Consider the following 22,667-nt stretch of genomic DNA (forward strand, 5'->3'; position numbering starts at 1 on the left):
GTTTTCTTCTTTAGAGTCTTCTAAGTTTTCTGTAGCAAACAGTAATTTCTTTTATTTAAAAGGAAGGGAATGGAACTCTTTTGGAGGCTGGGTTTCCATTGTAAAAGACCATAATATATGAGCGTCAATCCCGCCAAAAAACAACACGTAGAATTCCTTCTCCCTGTTCAACAGGAAGCAACTTTGTATTTGCTCCTGGGTCTCTTCCTCTTCCACTCATTCTAACCTATCAACAATAAGGCTGGTAAATCTGCACCTCAAACACACATGTATAGACAGGTATAGACGACACTCAGTTTTCTTTAAGTAACAATAAGACAATGATCATTGCACTAAAACCCCTTAGGAAGGCCAATATCATGACCCTACCTGAGCTGGGTCTTCTTCCAACTGCCCAGGTTCTTCCATGTCCCTTCCTCCCTGCTGGCTGTGCTCCAACCCTGATGACCTTCTTTCTCTTCCCACATCTCCCTAAGATCTCTCACACTTCAGGAAGGCTGAACCACAAAGTTCTTCCCCTAGATCTTCACATTCCAAGCTCTTTCTTATCATCCAAGGCCAGAATGCACCTTCTCAGAGAGGTCTTCCCTGACTGTTCTCCAACCTAACCTAGGCTAATAATGTCTGGCTCCACTCCACCTGCACACTGCCCCTAACAGTCACTCTATCACATACCCTGTTCTATGTTCTTCAGGACACTAAAACTATCCCAAATTACTGCGTTTTCTTGTTTATTATCAGCCCCTCCTGTTAGGGCATAAGCACTTATATCTAGCACTTATACACTCCAAGAACTCGACAAAATTACTCAACACACTGTCTCATCTGTGAAAAATTCAGAGTTGAAAATCATTTGGCCCAAAGTAAACATTCAGGGCCAGGAATGGTGGCTCACACCTGTAATCCCAGCACCTTGGGAGGCTGCGACGGGGGATCACCTGAATCCAGGAGTTCAAGACCAGCCTGGGCAACATAGCAAGACCCCATCTCTACAAAAAGATACAAAAATTAGCCAGACATGGCGGTGCACGCCAGTAGTCCCAGCTACTCAGGAGGCTGAGGTGGTCACCTGAGCCCAGAAGGCCAAGGCTACAATGAGCCAAGATCACACCACTGCACTCCAGTCTGGGCAACCAGAGTGAGATCCTGTCTCCAAAAAAAAAAAAAAAAAAAGCAAATGTTCAATAAATTGTAAATTTTTAAATTGTTAATCTTTTTATTAAAATAGAATCTTGAACTCTAAATAGAAATTCATTGTACATTATTGAGGTGTCACAGATACATTTAAAAAACTAGAAGACAAGAGAGAGAAGATGCACTTCTCTCTATTCCTACTACTAAGTACAGCCAAAAACCCTGGACAATATATATAAAACAAATATAAGATGACAGATACCTGGAAAGAAGGCAGAAGACCAGCTAGGGACCTTGAAACCTGAGGATCAACACAGCAATGCATTCACTGAGTTGTCTTTTTGCCTCTTATATCCCAGATTGGGTGCTGAAAAATCCAAGGGCCTAGAAGCACCAACAGGTATACATACACAAATACACAAGAAAAAAACAGCTCTCTCAAACCAAAGGACCAAGAGAGGGGCAGCCTGGCAAGACAGAAAATTTTTAGAAAATAGCTACTCTACTTCAGCCAAGCACCATGGAAAAACCACACCCCAACCCCACCAGCAAAGAGCAAGTAGGGAGCCTAGACTTCCAACCTCATGTGACCATGGCAAGGTGCCCCAGCATTATCCCCTGCCAGAGTGGAGTCACAAAAGACCAAGCAGAGAGCTGGGGCTTTCATCCCAACCCAACGATAGAAAGTCCTCCACCATGCTGTACAATGTTTCCCCAGTGATGAGGCATCCATTCCACTCCACCAGCATCAGTGGAGGCAATGATGAGGATCCCTTCCCCTCAGCAGCCAGGGTAGCATCAGAGGAGTCCTGGTGGAAAGCCTGACCTCGCACTCTCACCCAGCAGTAATGAGGAGCTCTTCTACCTCCTGAGGTGGCAAAAGCAGTCCACTGGGGATCTGTGCTTCCATCCCAACCCAGCAACATCAATGCAGCACCCTTCTTCCCCCTGCCAATTCAGTGTCAGAGGGGACTCTAAAATAGAAGATTCAAATAACATCCACCACCACCCAAAATGTTTTATGTGTATAGACTTTCAGTTTTGCAGGATAAAAAGGTTCTGGAGATCTGTTTCATAACAATGTGAACATATTTAACACTACTGAACTGTACACTTAAAAATGGTTAAAATTATAAGTTCTATGTTATGTGTTATCTACCACAATAAAAACTTTTTTAATGTACCAATACTAATCAAAAGTAAAAGACTGTTTATCACGCCATACAATTGCTCATTTCCTTAAGACATGTGGAATAGTAGTTATGTATGATAAATAATTAAAATTATATTAACATAACAACCTATTTTACTGCTTTTGTGAAATACTATATTTGAAACTTAATCAATCCATGCCTGTGCTGAAGGTAAAACACACACACACACAAATTCTTCTAAAACTCTCAGCCTCTCTAACCACGGATTACCTGGTAAAATTATTCAAGTATTACTTTTTCTAATATAACAATAAGAACATTTAATGAGTGAAAATTTAATAGCAAAAACTAGACACATAGATTTGTTAGAAAAAAATACTGTCTCTGAGGCACAAATTTCTTAGCAGAATCTAAATCAGAATAATTAAAGACAAGAAGTGGTTTACCTCTATTTGGACTTCCAAAGATTAAGTTTACTATGCAAATCTGAGAGTTATTCATAATAGTTACTGAAATTTTAAGTTTCATTATAAAAACCAAAATTTAATGTGTTTCATTTAAAGCAGAAGAAGCATGGTAAACAGTGTATTTAAGTGGTTCCATTCCACACTTCTAAGCAGTGTTACCTTCACCATGTTTTGCAAAACTCTGAATTGAAAGGTACACCTCTCTACCTCTTATAGAAAAAAAGACCTGTAATCCCAGCACTTTGGGAGGCCAAGGAGGGCGGATCACAAGTTCAGGAGATCGAGACCATCCTGGCTAACACGGTGAAACCCCGTCTCTACTAAAAATACAAAAACAAAAAATTAGCCAGGCGTGGTGGCGGGTACCTATAGTCCCAGCTACTCAGGAGGCTGAGGCAAGAGAACAGCATGAACCCAGGAGGTGGAGTTTGCAGTGAGCTGAGATCACACCATTGCACTCCAGCCTGGGCGACAGAGCAAGCCTCCGTTTCAAAAAAAAAAAAAAAAGAAAAAAAAATGACTGGTTGAAATAATGCTGCATACTACTTTCCCCTCATGAGAATTCACAATCACAATACACATTAGCATATTAAAAACTGGGAAAAATTGTACAACTGAAAATATTTCTAAGTTTGAATCATTGCTTTCCAAATTTATATATAGCCAGGCCTACTTTATTTTTTACCTGTTAACACATCATCAAACACTAATATTCTCAAGCAAAGCTTCTCAAAGCAAAAAGTTCAAACAAATCACCTAGAGATCTCACTAAAATGTAGATTCTGATTCAGAAGGTCTGCATGGGGCCTAAAAGTCTGCATTTCCAACAAGCTTCTAGGTGATGTCAATGCTGCTGGTCCAGGGATCACTCTTTAACAAGGGACTAGAGAAGACACTTTGAGAAAGGCTACTAGAGAGCCCTGTTTATCACTATACAGTTCTGTGATACGAATTTAGTACTTACAAACTCTACTGTATATATAATAAAGGCATATAAAGGACTAGAAGAGGATAGGTTAAAAACAGAATGGGGGCTCTATAATTTCAACTGGCAGAGTATTACAAGGAAAGGAATAAAAATAGGTCAGAGCAAGCAGAAAAATATAAAGGGACTCCTCCCCCTAAAAAAGGCAAAGGCCATGGGAGAAAGAGATGGAAGCTGGAGTTGGTGAGGCATAAGAAATGCCAGCATATAGGAAGGACTGAGACATTTTCAGTTTAACGTTACTGAAATGGGACAAGTAGGCAGAAGCCATTTAAAGAATTTCTATTTTAATCACTAAAAGGCTCTTATAACATGTTCAGATGAACATTCTGTGGTACAAAGGTTTGGCAAAGTTCAAAAAGGCCTCTTGGGATGAAAAATGAATTCTACAAACATGACATTACTTGTGGAACCACTAAAATTGCAGAAGAAAACAATTTTTAATGTAGAGTAACAGGTAAAATCTAAGTCAAACCTTTTCTTGGATTAGTCTTTGAAGATGAATCCCACAGGACAACATGGCAGTGAATAAGGTCAACATGTACTGCTGAACTTTGCAGATGGCAGAGGCCAGGGAGTTTATTACTGAGTTCAGTCCCACCTTTTCAATAACATTCTGGAAGGCAGTAGGAGAATGGCGAGTGATTCTACACAAGGCCTACAAAGACAAGAGAACAGATCTGTCAGGCAACTCCAAGTGCATCAATCATTCCCCTGAAAGGTAACACATGCTTCTGTGTCAAGGAGTAGAAGGTGCTTACTTGGCTCTTTTATTACTTATTTTGGCACAAGAAAGTTGGCAATTTTCAACAAACTTAAAAATAAAACAATCTGGCTGCCAATAAAAGCTAAGGTTGTTTTAAAACACTAGAGACTATTGTAGTAATAACCATTAAATTGATAAATTCATAAACCTATATAGAAAAATGTCCCTTTAGTTAATAAAACACATTATCAAACACCTGCAGACAATGAACTAAGTGCTGAAAAACAGTTGTAAAAGTGAACATCTAACATTTATCATTTATAATGTGAGAAACACTATCTGTAAATATCTGAAGATTACCTCAATTAATTCTTCTAACAACTATGAGAAAGGTAGTATTATTATCCTCATTTTATAGATGATAAAACTAAAGCATACAGTAGTTAAGTAACTTGCCCAAAGGCATATAGCTAGTAAGTAGCAAAGCAGGAAATTAAACCGATATAATCAGACCCTAGACCGTTCCTAAATTGCTCTCAGACTATTAGACATGAAACTTAAAATCAGCTAATAGAATGTATTAAGTGTTGGAATAGAAGTGGGCTCAATTAATCGTGCTTGGAAAGGAAGAAAAAGTCAACAAAAGGTACATAAAGAAGATGACGCTGAGCCAGTTTTTGAAGGGTAGATGGGAAATAGGTGAAAAAGTGAGTTAAAAAAAGATTCAAACTTGAGAGAATAGAACAAGTATTCACATGGAGACATAAAGACGTAAGCTGTCTGATGCAATTAGAACATTTATCAGGTGTAGAAAAAGAAGTACACAGTAGGAAAGAAGAAAACCTTATGATCTATCTAGAAAAGCAGGCTGGAGCCAGAGTTGGTCAACAAAGCTAGGAACTTAAAATTTTATGCCATAAGGAAAGGGAAGACCTTGAAAGTTTTTAAGGAAAAGAAAGACATGATGATATTCTGTGTGTACATGAGTGACTCCAAAGAGAGAAATAAGCTTAAGCTATGAATAGTTTTATAAAAATACTCACTATAATATCATATAAGCTCCTTCTCCCTGATTTATATTTTAAACAGATTTATAACCTTAATTAATAATAAAAAGATCAAATATAAAACAAATTGTTAGAAATAATGATGTCAAGAGGAGGGACAGGAGAGAGGGATATATAAAAAACATAAAAAGACTTTGAAAAATATTTCCATTTTCTTAAACATCTTAGAAAAAAATTAAAAACCTTTTTCTCTCCAAGAATAATCTTCCTTTAAATGTTATTCAGTAGAGACGGGGTTTCACCGTGTTAGCCAGGATGGTCTCGATCTCCTGACCTCGTGATCTGCCTGCCTTGCCCTCCCAAAGTGCTGGGATTACAGACATGAGCCACCGCATCTGGCCTATTTGTGTTACTTTTAGTAGAGACAGGGTTTCAGCATGTTGGCCAGGTTGGTCTCGAACTCCTGACCTCAGATGATCTGCCCACCTCGGCTTCCCAAAGTGCTGCCATTACAGGTATGTGCCACTGCACCCAGCCTCAATCTTTATGAAAATGCTAAGATGACTTTATTATAGCCAGAAAGGAAAAGGTAAATATAACTCACATCAAGGAAAATCTAGGACTTTTTCCAGATGCTTCCTCTTGAGGGCAGGACTGAGAGATGGGAGGTAGGAATGGGGCCACGAAGAACCTTCGATCTTTCACGTTTATACCCTTCAAATTTTTCCAGTAAATGCATATTATTTTATAGTAATATTTAAAGTAACACTCCAATGCCAATGACTATATTAGATACTTTTTTACTTGTATTGAAATAAACATTTATGGGAGATTTTTAAATTAATACTCTATACATTTACTGCCATTTCTGAAATAAACAAGTAAATATATGCACTGAAAAAATGAGCATTTGTAGAGCACCAACTATATACTTCTCCCTAAAAACAAGTCCCTTTCCTTGTGGAACTATCATATGAAACACCTATAAAATTCTACAAACACCTACAGAATTAATAATCATTGACTCCATTTCAAACATATACCAGGGATTTTTATTCATTTGGAGATATCCATATCAGAATGAAATCCCATCAAATAATTAAACTCTGCTTTGGGCATTTTTCAAATAACTTTTCAGTGTGTCCTCTTTCAAAAAAGCTACAGATGGGTAAATCAGATACCATGGTTTAGGAAATATGAAACTAGGGTTCTTCAAATCTAAATTCCAAATTGCATGAGTTTTGGTAGAAAAGTATCAATAGTAGTAATATCTGAAAAGAGGAATATTAAAAATGAATTCACTTTATTTTTTTCTCTATGTCCATGTAACACAACAGAAAAATGAATTCACTTCTAAAAATCTGGTTATGATTTTAAAATTTTGAGAGGTAGGGGTGTGTGTATGTGTGTGTGTATAGAAAGTAATCTTTAATTAAAAAATAAAAATTGTGAAAGTTTTAAAAGTGAGTCTAAAATTGCTGTTTATGAAATCAAAACAGTATTGTTTAATTATTTTCCTAATCCAAGTGTTTTTTTAAAAAAAAAGATCATTTGAAGTGATGTCCTTAAAGATCAGAATTTTTCTAGCAAATTAGGATTCAATGACTTCAACACAGCACAACAGTAAGTCTCATTAGCACTATAACAATTCTTGGAGGACCTGGCACTGCAAAACCAACTTTCCATTGTTATAAAATCCCTATCCAGTTATGATGGGGAAATTTCTTAATAAAAGATTTTCCCAGACTACTTCTGGGCAACTGGAATGGATCTTCTTCAGAATGCTGTGCAAACATTCTTTCCATTTTGAAAAGCTCATGCAGAAAATACTCTTTAATTCACTTCTAAATATCAAACTCGGTTGAAAGCTTCTGAGCAACTGAGAAGATGCACAGAGCCTTAACAGCACACTAGTACTTGTATTTTCTGAATCAAAAGAAAAGAAATCAAATCAAATCTGATCTTCAGTGATGTGGTTTTTAAACATTTACTTATTAAAATAGAGTATGGTCGGGCGCAGTGGCTCACGCCTGCAATCCCAGCACTCAGGGAGGCTGATGCAGGCGGATCACAAGGTCAGGAGTTTCAGGCCAGCCTGGCCAAGAAGGTAAAACCCCATCTCTACTAAAAATACAAAAATTAGCCGCACCTGCTGGCGGGTGCCAGTAATCCCAGCTATGCCAGAGGCTGAGGCAGGAGAATTACTTGAAACCAGAAGGCGGAGGTTGCAATGAGCCAAGATCATGTCACTGCATTCCAGCCCGGGCAACAAGAGTGAAACTCCATCTCAAAAAAAAAAACCAACAACAACAAAAAAATAGAGTCTGAGATTATATTTTAAAACTGGAAAAAACTGTTCCAGTTCAAAATTCACTTCAAAATTTACTTCGAAAAGAACATTTAGTGTTACCTCCAGAATTTGAATTTTCTTACAGTCTGTTCAATAAAAGCAGTTTCCAAGAAACAGACTCACTCAAAATTGAAGGCTGCATATCTGTTAGAAACATATGAGCAGAATCACCAAGGAAGAAAAGGTTCAAGAACCATTTCTTTTTGGTATTTCAAATGATTTTTTGATGTCATATGAAATTACCCTGGGAGGTTTTTCAAACTACACACACTCTTATCTGACCCCTGAGAGATCTTAAGATATATCAGAATAGGGGCAGGGGGTGGACAGAGAAGAGGAAGTAGTCAATGTTGCTTGAAAAGCTCCCCTCCAACCCCAGTGAGAACCACTATCCTGCATACTTCTTCACTTTTTGACACCTTTTCATCTCAGCACTTCAGTAATTATGATTACTTCAGCTACCTCTCTCATAGGAGCCACTTTACTCAATCTAACTCTACAGGTTTCTCTGGTTCTCACTATGGTCCCTATAGAGATTTTCCCTATAATCCCAATAAGTCTAAGAATCACTTTTATCTATTCAACACATTCGCCAAGTCAGGTCCACTCCTTCCAACTACCAATACCTACCAATGCTGCCACGCCTGAGTGGAAAGGACAAGTTAGTTATATTTTACTCTAAGCCACACTGGTGTATTTTAAGAGCTGCAAGGACTAGGGCAGTGGTTCTTAAATATCAGCAGGCAACATCACCTGGAAGCATGTTAAAATAGAGATTACTGGCCTCTCCCCAGGGGGACTCTTGTGCAGTAAGTCTGGGTTTGGGCCCAAAAAACTACACTTCTATCAAGTTCCCAGGAAATGTTAATGTTGCTGGTGTGGAGAACACACTAGTGTAGAACAATCTATGGAGCCAAGAGATCATTAGGAGAAACAGGTCAGAAAATCACTGACAGGCAGGAAATAGAGACAGTTACAAGTGGAACAACATGTAGAGCTTGCTCCCTCAGCACTAAGCCTTGCTATCCTCCACCTGCTCATTCATTCATCTGATTAGCAGATATCTACTGAGCACCTACCATGTGCCCAGAAAAGGAACAACAGGACTTTTGTCTTCCTGGAACTTACACTAATGAGAAAAAACTGTGCATAAGGCCGGACGCTGTGGCTCACGCCTGTAATCCCGGCACTTTGGGAGGCAGACGTGGGTGGATCACATGGTCAGGAGTTCAAGACCAGCCTGACCAACATGGTGAAACCCTATCTCTACTAAAAATAGAAAAATTGGCTGGGCATGGTGGACACCTGTAATCTCAACTACTTAGGAGGCTGAGGCAGGAGAATCGCTTGAACCCAGGAGGCAGAGGTTGCAGTGAGCTGAGATCACAATACTGCACTCCAGCCTGGGTAACAGAGCAAGACTCTGCCTCAAAAAAAAAAAACAAAAAAAAAACACAGAAAAAAACCCCACACACCTGTGTATAAATACATTAAATAAATAAAGCTGCATTCATTAGAGGCGAGAGAGCAGAGTCAGGGAGGTCCTAATTGAGGAGGTAACACTTAAGCTGAGACCTGAAATAAGGAATTGGCCATGTAAAAAACCAGCAGAGAACATCCAGGCACAGGAAACAGCAAGGAGGAAAGGTCCTGAGGCAGAAAAATACTTGGAAATCCTAGGAAATGTCTGAAGGTAAGTTTGGAGACAGAGTGAGGGAGGGAAGGAGTGTTACAAGATGGAACCGAAGAGGTAGGCAAGGGCCAAATCATGCAAGATACTGAAGGTCATGTTAAGAATTCTGACCTGTATCATCAAATGTATCCATTAACCTCCAAGACGTGCTCCTGAGAGGTAAATAGCGAAAAAGACCTTAAAAAGGAGATTCAGCTCTGTAAGCCATCCCAGAGAGGAGGCAATTGTCATTCCTTGCCAGGAATGTGTGTGAATTATCTTCCAAATGCATATACTCAGTTCCTATAACCTCAGTCTTTAATAAATCCTCATGTAAATCTGTTAACCGTGCAGGTGCAATTTTTTTTGTTAAGATTATGATGTTAGAGTAACTGTATAATGATCTCATGCTGTTCCCCCACCTGCCTTTTGTTATTAGCAGGAATCTTATGGCCTATTCCTCTTTGTCTCCCAGTAAAGAGGGGAGTTTAATCTTACTAACCTCTGCCCTCTACTCACACGTAGGGCAGGATGCTCCCTCTTAATCTTTGCAAGAAAAATCTTAACTTGCAATCAACAGGCCTGGTATCAAACAGAGAGAGATAAACAAAACATAGTCCTAGATTTCAAGGAGTTTAAAATGTATGACATTATAATAAAATAAACATAACTAATTTACTAAGCAAAATGTGCTGCTTTAAACATTAATATTACCTTAAAGCGGTCATCAATTTTCAACTTCTACCTAGTACTATGAATAAAGTATTACTAACCCTTCCAAAAAAATTGAAAGCTTTGAAAAGTTTAAGCAGGTAAGAAGAAGAGATATGATTTTATGAAGTTCATTTTGTGTGGAGAATCAAGTTGGTGGAGCCTAAAACTGGACTTTGGAAGACCATTTAGCAAGCTACTCCAGTGGTCCAGGTGAGAGATGGCAGTGGCCTGGATTATGGAAGTAGCCATACAGCTGCAGAGAGATGTGAGCAGATCTGAGAGATGCTGATGAGTTAGAATCACAGGACAAGTTGATCAGCTGGTTGTAAACAATAAAGTGGAAGAACTTAAGGGAAAGGAAAGTATCAAAGAGGATGTCTAGCCCTTTGCTTTCCTTAATGCTCCTTCCTAACCTTCCCGCCCAGTATCCATATGTCAGTCTGAGAAAGGAGGTCAAAGAGGGAAAAGAGCGTGCTGAGCTGAGGAGTGGCCAAGGAAGCAGAGTGGTAGCAGCAAGGGAGGTTGGGGTAATATGGAGGAGGCCTCCAGCGGGGAGTGAATGGGAGCTGGTTACACTAAGGGGAACAAATGAACTGAATGAACAAATCAGTAAGTATATTGAGAATAATGAGAACCCAGTCTCTCTCTGTCTGAGAAGAGTTCTACAAACACAGAAAGAGGGAAGACTAGACCAGGCATGGTGGCTCACGCCTGTAATCCCAGCACTTTGGGAGGCCAAGGCAGACAGATCACAAGGTCAGGAGTTTGAGACCCGCCTGGCCAACATGATGAAACATCCTCTCTACTAAAAACTACAAAAAAATTAACCGGATGTGGTGGCATGCACCTGTAATCCCAGCTATTCGGGAAGCTGAGTCAGGAGAATCACTTGAACCCAGGAGGCAGAGGTTGCAGTGGCCTGAGATCGCATGACTGTACTCCAGCCTGGGCAACAGAGCAACACTCTGTCTTGAGGAAAACAAAAAGAAAGAAAGAGGGAAGACTAGAAAGAATTCTGAGGTATTCAAATTAAAATATAAATTAATGAGGTTTTTTCCAAATGTGTACATTGACAGACATTTTTAAAATATAAATGTCTATGCATGGGTACATATATTTTATCTAGCTTTGAATAGTGAGAAGCAACAATGACACCACCCAGGGAATGAACACAAAGAGCACCCAGATCTTCATTTCTAAAAACTTAGGATTTCTTGGAGAAATGATTGATTCCAAGGCTGGCACAGGAAAAGCACAAAAGGAGCCCAGAACGGTACGTGGTATCAGGAGTTAAGGAAGTGCTCAGTGATAGAAATAAGTCCAAGGACACAGAAGTCATCGTGAAGGGATCCCACTCGCCAAATCTGGGATGATTAGAGCACCCAAACAATAAGCAGTAGCAGTAATAGTATCACATTACAACCTACTGAATAAAATCTATATCCACAAGTCCATGCTGATATGAATACGTACATGCATGCTGAAGAAAGGAAAGTGCTTCCTCAAAATAGAATTCCAACTTATATATACAAGGCCATCAAAATCATTTGCATAGCTCATGATCAATGCAAAAAAAAAAGGTGTTTACATTTTTAAAGGGTTACAAAAAGCAAAACAAACCAAAAGAATATGCAACAGAGACTGTATATGACCTACAAAACCCAAAATATTTATTATCTGATCCTTTATAGAAAATATTTGCCAACCTCCGATGTAAAAAGAATGACGCAAACGGATAATCATCACATGGCAACCACCCCAGAGGTATCTGGTACAGTTAAGAGTCATCAATGGATGCTATGGAGGTTTAATGAGGAAAACACAGACAGACCCAGGTTAAGCTTCACCCCACAAAACAAAAGCTCTGCACTCTAAAAATTGTAAATGACGTGAAAAATACAAAAACTGAAGAACTGTGTCAGACTGGAGGAGACTAAAGAGCTATGAAAACAAAATACAGGTGGGGCACAGTGGCTCACGACTGTAATCCCACCACTTTGGGAGGCTGAGGCGGGTGGATCACCTGAGGTCAGGAGTTCAAGACCAGCCTGGCCAACATGGTGAAACCACATCTCTACTAAAAAATACAAAAATCAGCTGGGTGTGGCGGCAGATGCCTGTAATCCCAGCTACTCAGGAGGCTGAGGCACAAGAATCGCCTGAAACTGGGAGGAAGAGGTTGCAGTGAGCCAAGATCACACTGTTGCACTCCAGCCTGCGTGACAAGAGCGCAACTCTATCTCAAAAAGAAAAAGAAAAAGAAAGAAAAGAAAAGAAAAAAGAAAGAAAGAGAAAAGAAAATACAACCCATGCTCCTGAACAGGATCTTTGCACAGAAAAGAAAAAGGAGACACTGTTGGGACAACTGGCAAAATTTCAATGTAAAATTAATCATTCAGATAAATGCTAAGAGCAAGTGATAAGAAGCCCAAGATAAAAGAGTCAAACTTGATGCATCAGAAGAAAAAGGGGAGGACTAGAAGTTATGAGACTTTGGTGGGAACTACTGAAAAAAACTTTGCCAAAAAAAGAAACCATGCTGAGTGTAAGGATGAAAATCTGTATAATGTTATCTTTATAAAGTAAGCCCAATTAAAACAAGACAGATTTTTCTAAAGGCTCAGGATTAAAATGAATGTCTTAAAATATTATTCAAAGGTGCCTCAAGAAAGTTCACTGGTATACTTTGTAACTCTTTCTGATTGTTTACCTGTAATTATTAATACCATAATTAGTTGTGGGTTTTTGTAATTTTGAAAACATGTGGCTCCTGAAACAGACGTGTGTATAATCAATGCTATATATCCTTTCTTAATGATAATCAGGGGCAGGATTTATATCCATTGATCTTCAAGATTATATAGGTAACATAACTGAAAAATTTCCATAAATACCCACAGGATTTAGCAACATGAAAGTTATTAGTAACCTAAGCAAGATTAGCTTCAGTGGCATTTTTTGGAAAGTACCAGATTGGGCTAAAAGGGAAAAGTGGGCCGGAAAAGAGCAACAGTTATGTGGCAATAACTCTTTAAAGAGGTATGGCTAGGAATGGGGGGATATGCAGCCAAGATTGTGCGTGTTGTTGAGGGGGCAGGGGTGGTAAATTAAACACCTAAATGCTGACTAGCAGGATCTAATAGAGAAGGAAACATTTGAGAGTCAGGAAAGGGCAAAAATAACCATTTGAATTAGGTTCCCAAGAAGGGACCAGGAAGATTTGGAGAAACATGAAGAGGTTTGTCTCTGAAAAGAGAAGGAACAGCTTGTCAATGGTACCAGGAAGGAAAGAATTGAGAGAGGACAGATGTGCAGGTAAATAGGTCTACTTATATGGCAGAAGGCAGTTGGGATAGTTCTCATCAGATGTCTTCACTTTACCCTGGGCAGCAAAGGGAAAGTCATGAGTGAGGATACGTGATGAAAATGAGGGGTTGAGGGTATAAGGAAAGAACACAAAGTAAGAAACTGCCACAGAGAGAAGTGCAAGAGGGAGCTGAACTAGAGAAATACAACAAGGATGCCACATAGCGTTTGAGAGCCCAGATGAGATTGCTAACTCAAAGGGGTATTTAAATAAATCATAGGAGAGAGGGTTATATTTGTTCAGTAGAGTATTAAATTGATACAAGCATGTTAACACATCTTTATACATAATTATCCTTTACACCAAGTTATTATAGCCATGTGAGTAAAGTAGTAGGCAACCCATCAAAACACAAAAACACCAAAATCACAGATGCTTGAACATTAAAATGAATTCATCTGAACCACATGATAAACTCATTTGACACAAAATCTGAATGGGGATGCTAACAGGGAAAAGTCAGGGAACACTAAAAATATAACAAACCAAACCCTGTACCCTATATACTGCCACAGTTTTCTACTATCGCCTCTAAATTGTTTTTAAGGCTGGGCGCGGTGGCTCATCCACGTAATTCCAGCACTTTGGGAGGCCAGGGCAGGCAGATTGCTTGAGGCCAGGAGTTCAAGACCAGCCTGGGCAACATGACAAGACCCCATCTCTACAAAAATACAAAAAAATAAGCCAGGCCTGGTGGTGCATGCCTGTAGTCCCAGCTACTTGGGAGGCTGAGGCAGTAGAATTGCTTGAACCTGGGAGGTAAAGATTGCAGTGAGCCGAGATCACACCACTGCACTCCAGCCTGGATGACAGAGGGACACTCTGTCTCAAAATAAATAAACTTACTAATTAGTTTTTGAAACCATAATACCATAGTCCTAACAAGGTTTTATTGAAATTCTCTCAGTCTCAAGGTTTTCCAGTTCCAAGTTTTCAAAATTCTCTTTTAGAAGAAAATCAAATTATTTCTCTCAATATTACTGAGATTTCAGTTTCCTACCTATTAAATTAAATTTATTCTTATTCTAATATTTTCTTCAAACTTGCTGTTTAAAGATACCCAGACATATCCCCCAAAAGATGCTTCATCTTACCGATACTGCTGTTATCCTAAGAGAATCAGCAGTGGAGTGCCTGAATAGGTACCATAAAATGGGTCCTATTTCTCCTGTAATAAAGCCCTGGGCCTGAGCAGAAAAGGTGGTACAGACATTTTCAATAATTTTTGCTGCCATGTGATTCACAACACGCTCTTCCTATAGAGAAAGGAGATTAAAATAATATTAATTAGTGTGAGAAATAAATACATGTTATTTCTTTATGACCACTGTAAATAATGTTATGATACCAAGACAGTAACATGCCTCTGGATGTGTTATGCACCTTGGGAGGAATGATAACTCTTTCAGGTCATTATGAAACTATTACAAATAATCATTTGGTTATTCACTAGCAAGCTATCATAACATAACTCTCCATATATTTTAATAAAACAAAGAATTAGGAATATTTCACATGAAGGTTGCAGTGAGCTGTGATCACACCACTACACACTACTGCTGAAACAATCTGGAAAATAAACAAAATAACTATAACATAAAAATTGGAAGATAATTTTAAAATCATACGGAGCAGGCAGAATAATCCTCAGAAGTCATCCAGTCCTAGGAATAATCTGAGCACCAATCAATCAGAGTGGAAAGATTGTCTAAATAAGGGACACCAAGGAGAGTCCTAAGAAAGGTATTGCTTCAGTGGTGTGATGAAATTAATCCTAGAGGAAAAGCCATTCTGGATGGTCCTAGCGGTGCTAAAAAGTTAGCCTCAAAAAGATTCAACTGTTTTCAGGTAATATACATGAGTCCAAGGAAAAGCCCAGAAGTACTTACGGAAATTTTAAAAAGTTCCGCATCCAATGATATAAAATTCACAGTGAGTAACATCTAATTGAACACTGCCAAGCAAGCAAAGAAGCCAAAACATATGATTCATAATTCAATCACTAGAAATGACTGATAGACTTAGAAGAAAGATATTAAATGGCTATAATAAATGTAGTCCACATACTCAAGAAGGAAGAGGAAAGCAAAAACATAAGGAGAGAAACAAAAGATATAAAAATGACCCAAATCAAAATTCTAGAGATAAATAATGCAATGTCTTATAATAAAAATACACTGAATGGGATTAACAGATTAGACACTACAGACTAAATGATTAGTGAACATGAAGACATAGCTACTAGCAATAAAAATCTATCCAAAATAAACACAGAAAGAAATAAGACTTGAAAAAGAAAAAAGAAAACAGAGCATCAGTGAACTGTAGGACGTCTTCAAAAGACCTAATAAATGTGTAGTTGGAAAAATGCTTGAAATATTGTCTGAGAAGTTTTCAAATTCATGAAAACTGGTAATTCCAGGTCTCAGAAGCTCAATGAGCCCTACGCAGAAGAAACAAAGAAAAATGACACCAAGGTACATCATAATCAGACTGCTTAAAAAAAAAAAAAAAAGGAATAAAGAGAAAACCTTATGGACAAGGAGCAATGTCCCATTCCTGTAATCCCAGTGCTTTGGGAGGCCAAGATGGGAGAATCAGTTGAGGCCAGGAGTTCAAGACCAGCATGGGCAACATAGCAAGACCTTTTCTGTACAAAAAGTTTTAAAAATTGGCCAGGTAAGGTAGTACATGCCTATACTCCCAGCCACCTGGGAGGCTGAGGTGGGAGGATCACTTGAGCATAGGAGTTGGAGGTTGCAGTGAGCTGTGATCACACCACTGCACTCCAGCCTGAGCAACAAAGCAAGACCCTGTCTCAAAAATAAAAATAAAATAAAATAAAATAAAAAGAAAACTTTACAAGCAGCTAGAGTAAAAAGGCATATTCCACAGAGAGGAACAATGATAAGGCTGACAGGGAATTCTCATCAGAAACAATACATACAAAAGACAATAAAGCAATATATTTTAAGTACCAAAAGAAAAAAAAAGTAACTGTCAACCTATAAATTCATGCACAAAAATAACATCTTTCAAAAACAAAGATAAAATAAGTACCCTTCTGACATGCAAAAGTTGAGAAAATTCATCACCAGCAGAACTGCACTACAAAAATATTAAAGGAAATTATTCAGGCAGAAAAAAATGATAATGAGATGAAAATTAAATCTATACAAAAGAACAAAGGATAAAAAAGTAAATATGTGAATAAATATAATAGATTGTTTTCCTTAATTTTTGAGCCTATTTTAAACATAAGCTGCAGCTGCTGTTTTTCTTTTTGAGACACAGTCTCACTCTGTCACCCAGACTGAAGTACAATGGCAGGATCACAGCTCACTGCAGTCTCAATCTCCCGGCTCAAGCAATCTTCTCACTTCAGCCTCCCAAGCAGCTGGGACAAGAGGCATGTGCCATGATGCCCAGCCAATTTTTTTTAATTTTTAACAGAGATGAGGTCTCACTCTGTTGCCCAGGCTGATCTTGAACTCCTTGTCCCAAGGAATCCTCCTGCCTTGGCCTCCCAGAGTGCTGCGATTACAAGCATGAGCTACTATGCCAAGCCAAGCATAGCTGTTTAAACCAGAAACGACAAAAACGTATTGTGAGCTTTATAACATATGTAGACATAAAATATATGACAATAGTAGGAAGGCTAGAAGGAGAATACTAGATTATTCTGGTGTAAGGTTCTTAGGAATTTGCATATCACTATATACATCATAAAAATAAGGTTCTGATACAAAGTTCTAACATACATGAGGTTCATATGTAAGCATTTGTATATCATTACTTGAAGGTCAACTGTGATAAATTCGAGTTACACACTGTTAAATAAAAAAAGATGTATAGGCCGGGCGCAGTGGCTCACGCCTGTAATCCCAGCACTTTGGGAGGCCGAAGCGGGCAGATCACAAGGTCAGGAGTTCGAGAGGGGCCTGTCCAATATGGTGAAACCCCATCTCTACCAAAAACACAAAAATTAGCTGGGCATGGTGGCACGTGCTTATAATCCCAACTACTCAGGAGACTGAGGCAGGAGAATTGCTTGAACCAGGACCCAGGAGGCAGAGGTTGCAGTGAGCCGAGATCGCACCACTGCACTCCAGCCTGGGCTACAGAGCGAGACTCCATCTCAAAAAAAAAAAAAAAGATTTGTAATAATAAGTCCATAAAGGTGATATAAAGGCAGGAAGGACATTGGATAACACTATCAACTCACTTGGACATTTATACAACACTCCACTCAACAAAGGTAAAAGACACATTCTTTTCAAGATCACATGAAACATTACCAAGTTAGACCATGTTCAGGGCCGTAAAAAATATCTTAGCAACTCCATACTCATAGATTAATTTGAGATGAATCACAAACCTAAATGTAAAAGTTAGATCCAAAAAGCTTCTAGAAGAGGTCATAAAGAACATGTTGCAGTAGGCAAAGCTTTCTTTTTTATTATTATTATTATTATACTTTAAGTTTTAGGGTACATGTGCACAATGTGCAGGTTAGTTACATATGTATACATGTGCCATGCTGGTGTGCTGCACCCATTAACTCGTCATTTAACATTAGGTATATCTCCTAATGCTATCCCTCCCCACTCCCCCCACCCCACAACAGTCCCCAGAGAGTGATGTTCCCCTTCCTGTGTCCATGTGTTCTCATTGTTCAATTCCCACCTATGAGTGAGAACATGCGGTGTTTGGTTTTTTGTCCTTGCAATAGTTTACTGAGAATGATGATTTCCAATTTCATCCATGTCCCTAAAAAGGACATGAACTCAACATTTTTTATGGCTGCGTAGTATTCCATGCTGTATATGTGCCACATTTTCTTAATCCAGTCTATCATTGTTGGACATTTGGATTGGTTCCAAGTCTTTGCTATTGTGAATAGTGCCGCAATAAACATATGTGTGTGTGTGTCTTTATAGCAGCATGATTTATAGTCCTTTGGGTATATACCCAGTAATGGGATGGCTGGGTCAAATGGTATTTCTAGTTCTAGATCCCTGAGGAATCGCCACATTGACTTCCACAATGGTTGAACTAGTTTACAGTCCCACAAACAGTGTAAAAGTGTTCCTATTTCTCCACATCCTCTCCAGCATCTGTTGTTTCCTACTTTTTAATGATTGCCATTCTAACTGGTGTGAGATGGTATCTCATTGTGGTTTGGATTTGCATTTCTCTGATGGCCAGTGATGGTGAGCATTTTTTCATGTGTTTTTTGCCTGCATAAATGTCTTCTTTTGAGAAGTGTCTGTTCATGTCCTTCGCCCACTTTTTGATGGGGTTGTTTGTTTTTTTCTTGTAAATTTGTTTGAGTTCATTGTAGATTCTGGATATTAGCCCTTTGTCGGATGAGTAGGTTGCAAAAATTTTCTCCCATTTTGTAGGTTGCCTGTTCACTCTGATGGTAGTTTCTTTTGCTGTGCAGAAGCTCTTTAGTTTAATTAGATCCCATTTGTCAATTTTGGCTTTTGTTGCCATTGCTTTTGGTGTTTTACACATGAAGTCCTTGCCCATGCCTATGTCCTGAATGGTATTGCCTAGGTTGTCTTCTAGGCTTTTTATGGTTTTAGGTCTAACATTTAAGTCTTTAATCCATCTTGAATTAATTTTTGTGTAAGGTGTAAGGAAGGGATCCAGTTTCAGCTTTCTACATATGGCTAGCCAGTTTTCCCAGCACCATTTATTAAATAGGGAATCCTTTCCCCATTGCTTGTTTTTGTCAGGTTGGTCAAAGATCAGATAGTTGTAGATATGCGGCATTATTTCTGAGGGCTCTGTTCTGTTCCATTGGTCTATATCTCTGTTTTGGTACCAGTACCATGCTGTTTTGGTTACTGTAGCCTTGTAGTATAGTTTGAAGTCAGGTAGCGTGATGCCTCCAGCTTTGTTCTTTTGGCTTAGGACTGACTTGGCAATGCGGGCTCTTTTTTGGTTCCATATGAACTTTAAAGTAGTTTTTTCAAATTCTGTGAAGAAAGTCATTGGTAGCTTGATGGGTATGGCATTGAATCTATAAATTATCTTGGGCAGTATGGCCATTTTCACAATACTGATTCTTCCTACCCATGAGCATGGAATGTTCTTCCATTTGTTTGTATCCTCTTTAATTTCATTGAGCAGTGGTTTGTAGTTCTCCTTGAAGAGGTCCTTCACGTCCCTTTTAAGTTGGATTCCTAGGTATTTTATTCTCTTTGAAGCAATTGTGAATGGGAGTTCACTCATGATTTGGCTCTCTGTTTGTCTGTTATTGGTGTATAAGAATGCTTGTGATTTTTGTACATTGATTTTGTATCCTGAGACTTTGCTGAAGTTGCCTATCAGCTTAAGGAGATTTTGGGCTGAGACAATGGGGTTTTCTAGATATACAATCATGTTGTTTGCAAACAGGGACAATTTGACTTCCTCTTTTCCTAATTGAATATCTTTTATTTCCTTCCCCTGACTGATTGCCCTGGCCAGAACTTCCAACACTATGTTGAATAGGAGTGGTGAGAGAGGGCATCCCTGTCTTGTGCCAGTTTTCAAAGGGAATGCTTCCAGTTTTTGCCCATTCAGTATGATATTGGCTGTGTGTTTGTCATAGATAGCTCTTATTATTTTGAGATACGTCCCATCAATACCTAATTTATTGAGAGTTTTTAGCATGAAGGGCTGTTGAATTTTGTCAAAGGCCTTTTCTGCATCTACTGAGATAATCATGTGGTTTTTCTCTTTGGTTCTGTTTATATGCTGGATTACATTTATTGATTTGCATATATTGAAGCAGCCTTGCATCCCAGGGATGAAGCCCACTTGATCATGGTGGATAAGCTTTTTGATGTGCTGCTGGATTTGGTTTGCCAGTATTTTATTGAGGATTTTTGCATCAATGTTCATCAAGGATATTGGTCTAAAATTCTCTTTTTTGGTTGTGTCTCTGCCAGGCTTTGGTATCAGGATGATGCTGGCCTCATAAAATGAGTTAGGGAGGATTCCCTCTTTTTCTATTGATTGGAATAGTTTCAGAAGGAATGGTACCAGTTCCACCTTGTACCTCTGGTAGAATTCGGCTGTGAATCCATCTGGTCCTGGACTCTTTTTGGTTCGTAAGCTATTGATTATTGCCACAATTTCAGAGCCTGTTATTGGTCTATTCAGAGATTCAACTTCTTCCTGCTTTAGTCTTGGGAGGGTGTATGTGTCGAGGAATTTATCCATTTCTTCTAGATTTTCTAGTTTATTTGCATAGAGGTGTTTGTAGTATTCTCTGATGGTAGTTTGTATTTTTGTGGGATTGGTGGTGATATCCCCTTTATCACTTTTTATTGAGTCTATTTGATTCTTCTCTCTTTTCTTCTTTATTAGTCTTGCTAGTGGCCTATCAATTTTGTTGATCCTTTCAAAAAACCAGCTCCTGGATTCATTAATTTTTTCAAGGGTTTTTTGTGTCTGTATTTCCTTCGGTTCTGCTCTGATTTTAGTTATTTCTTGCCTTCTGCTAGCTTTTGAATGCGTTTACTCTTGCTTTTCTAGTTCTTTTAATTGTGATGTTAGGGTGTCAATTTTGGATCTTTCCTGCTTTCTCTTGTGGGCATTTAGTGTTATAAATTTCCCTCTACACACGCTTTGAATATGTCCCAGAGATTCTGGTATGTTGTGTCTTTGTTCTCGTTGGTTTCAAAGAACATCTTTATTTTAGGCAAAGCTTTCTTAACCAGGACAAAAAGGAACTAAACATAAGAGAAAAAGCATTAAATCAAGCTTCATAAAAATTTTAAATTTCTGCTCATAATGACACCATTAAGCCTCATAGTACCTCAGGCCAGGAAAAAATATTTAGATCCAGGCACAGTGGCTCATGCCTGCAATTCCAGCACCTTGTGAGGCCATGGCAGGTGGATTGCTTGAGCTCATGAGTTCGAGACCAGCCTGGGATACGTGGCAAAACCTCTTGTCTCTACCAAGCATGGTACACGCCTGTAGTCCCTGCTACTTGGGAAGCTGAGGTAGGAGGATGGCTTGATCCCAGGAGGCAGAGGTTGCAGTGAGCCGAGATTGTGCCACTGCACTCCAGCCTGGGCAATACAGCCAGATCTTGTCTCAAAAAAAAAAAAATTTACAACACACATACATTAAATATCTGAACATTTTATATAAATGATACCTTAATTAAAATAAAAAATACATTAAAGATTACATAATCCTACATTTATTTAACAAGAAAAACATATATGTAAAGGAAGGGCAAAGAAAGATATATAATACTCTGTTAATGATGATTATAATAGGTCTTGGATTGTAGGGAGGAGGAGCCCACTAATTCAACTTTAGAAATTTTTACATTGCTTGGTTTGTTACAATATGCATTTACTGTTTTTTCAATCCAAATTTATGTATTTTTCATATAAAAACGTTTACAAATGAGCAGAAGATATTGAGTAATGTCTAAGTTCAAGCCATAGTTTTTGCATTTTGCTAGTTACATATCCTTCAGTATTTTTATCTCTTTGCCCCAGCTTCATTATCTACAAAATGAAGATTAACAAAACACAAGCGGTTTGAGAATTAAAGTACTAATTAAATGAGATAGCACACAGGAAGACTCAATCTAGAGCATGAAAAGTAGTAAATTCTCAATAAATGTTAGCTTTTATTCCCAGTATTATTAATACCATATAGTACAAACTACAAGATTGCTAGGAAAGAAATCTTAAATATCCTTCAATTTCCCAAACTTCAACACATTTTTCATTTCTCAGAATGACTATCTGAGAGAACTCTTCCTTCCCATTCCCATTTCCTTCAATGCAGCCAGAATAAATTAACCTAACACTTCCAGCCTCTCTCTGTTCCTTTATTCACTCTACTTGGGGAAATAAAATGTGACATCCATTTGACAAATTTGAAAAGAAAAAACTGGATATTCCTAAGTGCTCAGCTCAACTCTTCCCCAGCCGCCCCGTCCGGGAAGGAGGTGGGGGGGTCAGCCCCACGCCCGGCCAGCCGCCCCGTCCGGGAGGGAGGTGGGGGGGTCAGCCCCCCACCCGGCCAGCCGCCCCGTCCGGGAGGGAGATGGGGGGGTCAGCCCCCCGCCTGGCCAGCCACCGGGTC

At 38.8% G+C, this 22,667-nt stretch overlaps 1 protein-coding gene across 19 annotated transcripts in view; it reads right to left on the reverse strand.

Moving 5' to 3' along the window:
- ULK4 (unc-51 like kinase 4) overlaps positions 1-22,667 on the reverse strand; it is a 714,793-nt gene that overhangs the window by 536,477 nt on the left and 155,649 nt on the right. For 17 of the 19 annotated variants that reach the window (XR_010155166.1, XR_010155167.1, XM_063805611.1 and 14 more), the window contains 2 exons: positions 14,651-14,812; positions 4,216-4,398 (listed from right to left, as the gene is read on the reverse strand). Coding sequence is in view for 17 of the 19 variants with exons in the window: in XM_063805611.1 (XP_063661681.1) it covers positions 4,216-4,398; positions 14,651-14,812 (345 nt within the window). In the remaining 2 variants the exon portion in view is untranslated. The remainder of the gene's footprint in view (positions 1-4,215; positions 4,399-14,650; positions 14,813-22,667) is intronic. The other 2 variants (XM_054680562.2, XM_063805610.1) reach the window with 1 other exon arrangement.

The sequence above is a fragment of the Pan troglodytes genome, chromosome 2, assembly GCF_028858775.2.
Source record: "Pan troglodytes isolate AG18354 chromosome 2, NHGRI_mPanTro3-v2.0_pri, whole genome shotgun sequence".
NCBI classification, from domain to species: domain Eukaryota; kingdom Metazoa; phylum Chordata; class Mammalia; order Primates; family Hominidae; genus Pan; species Pan troglodytes.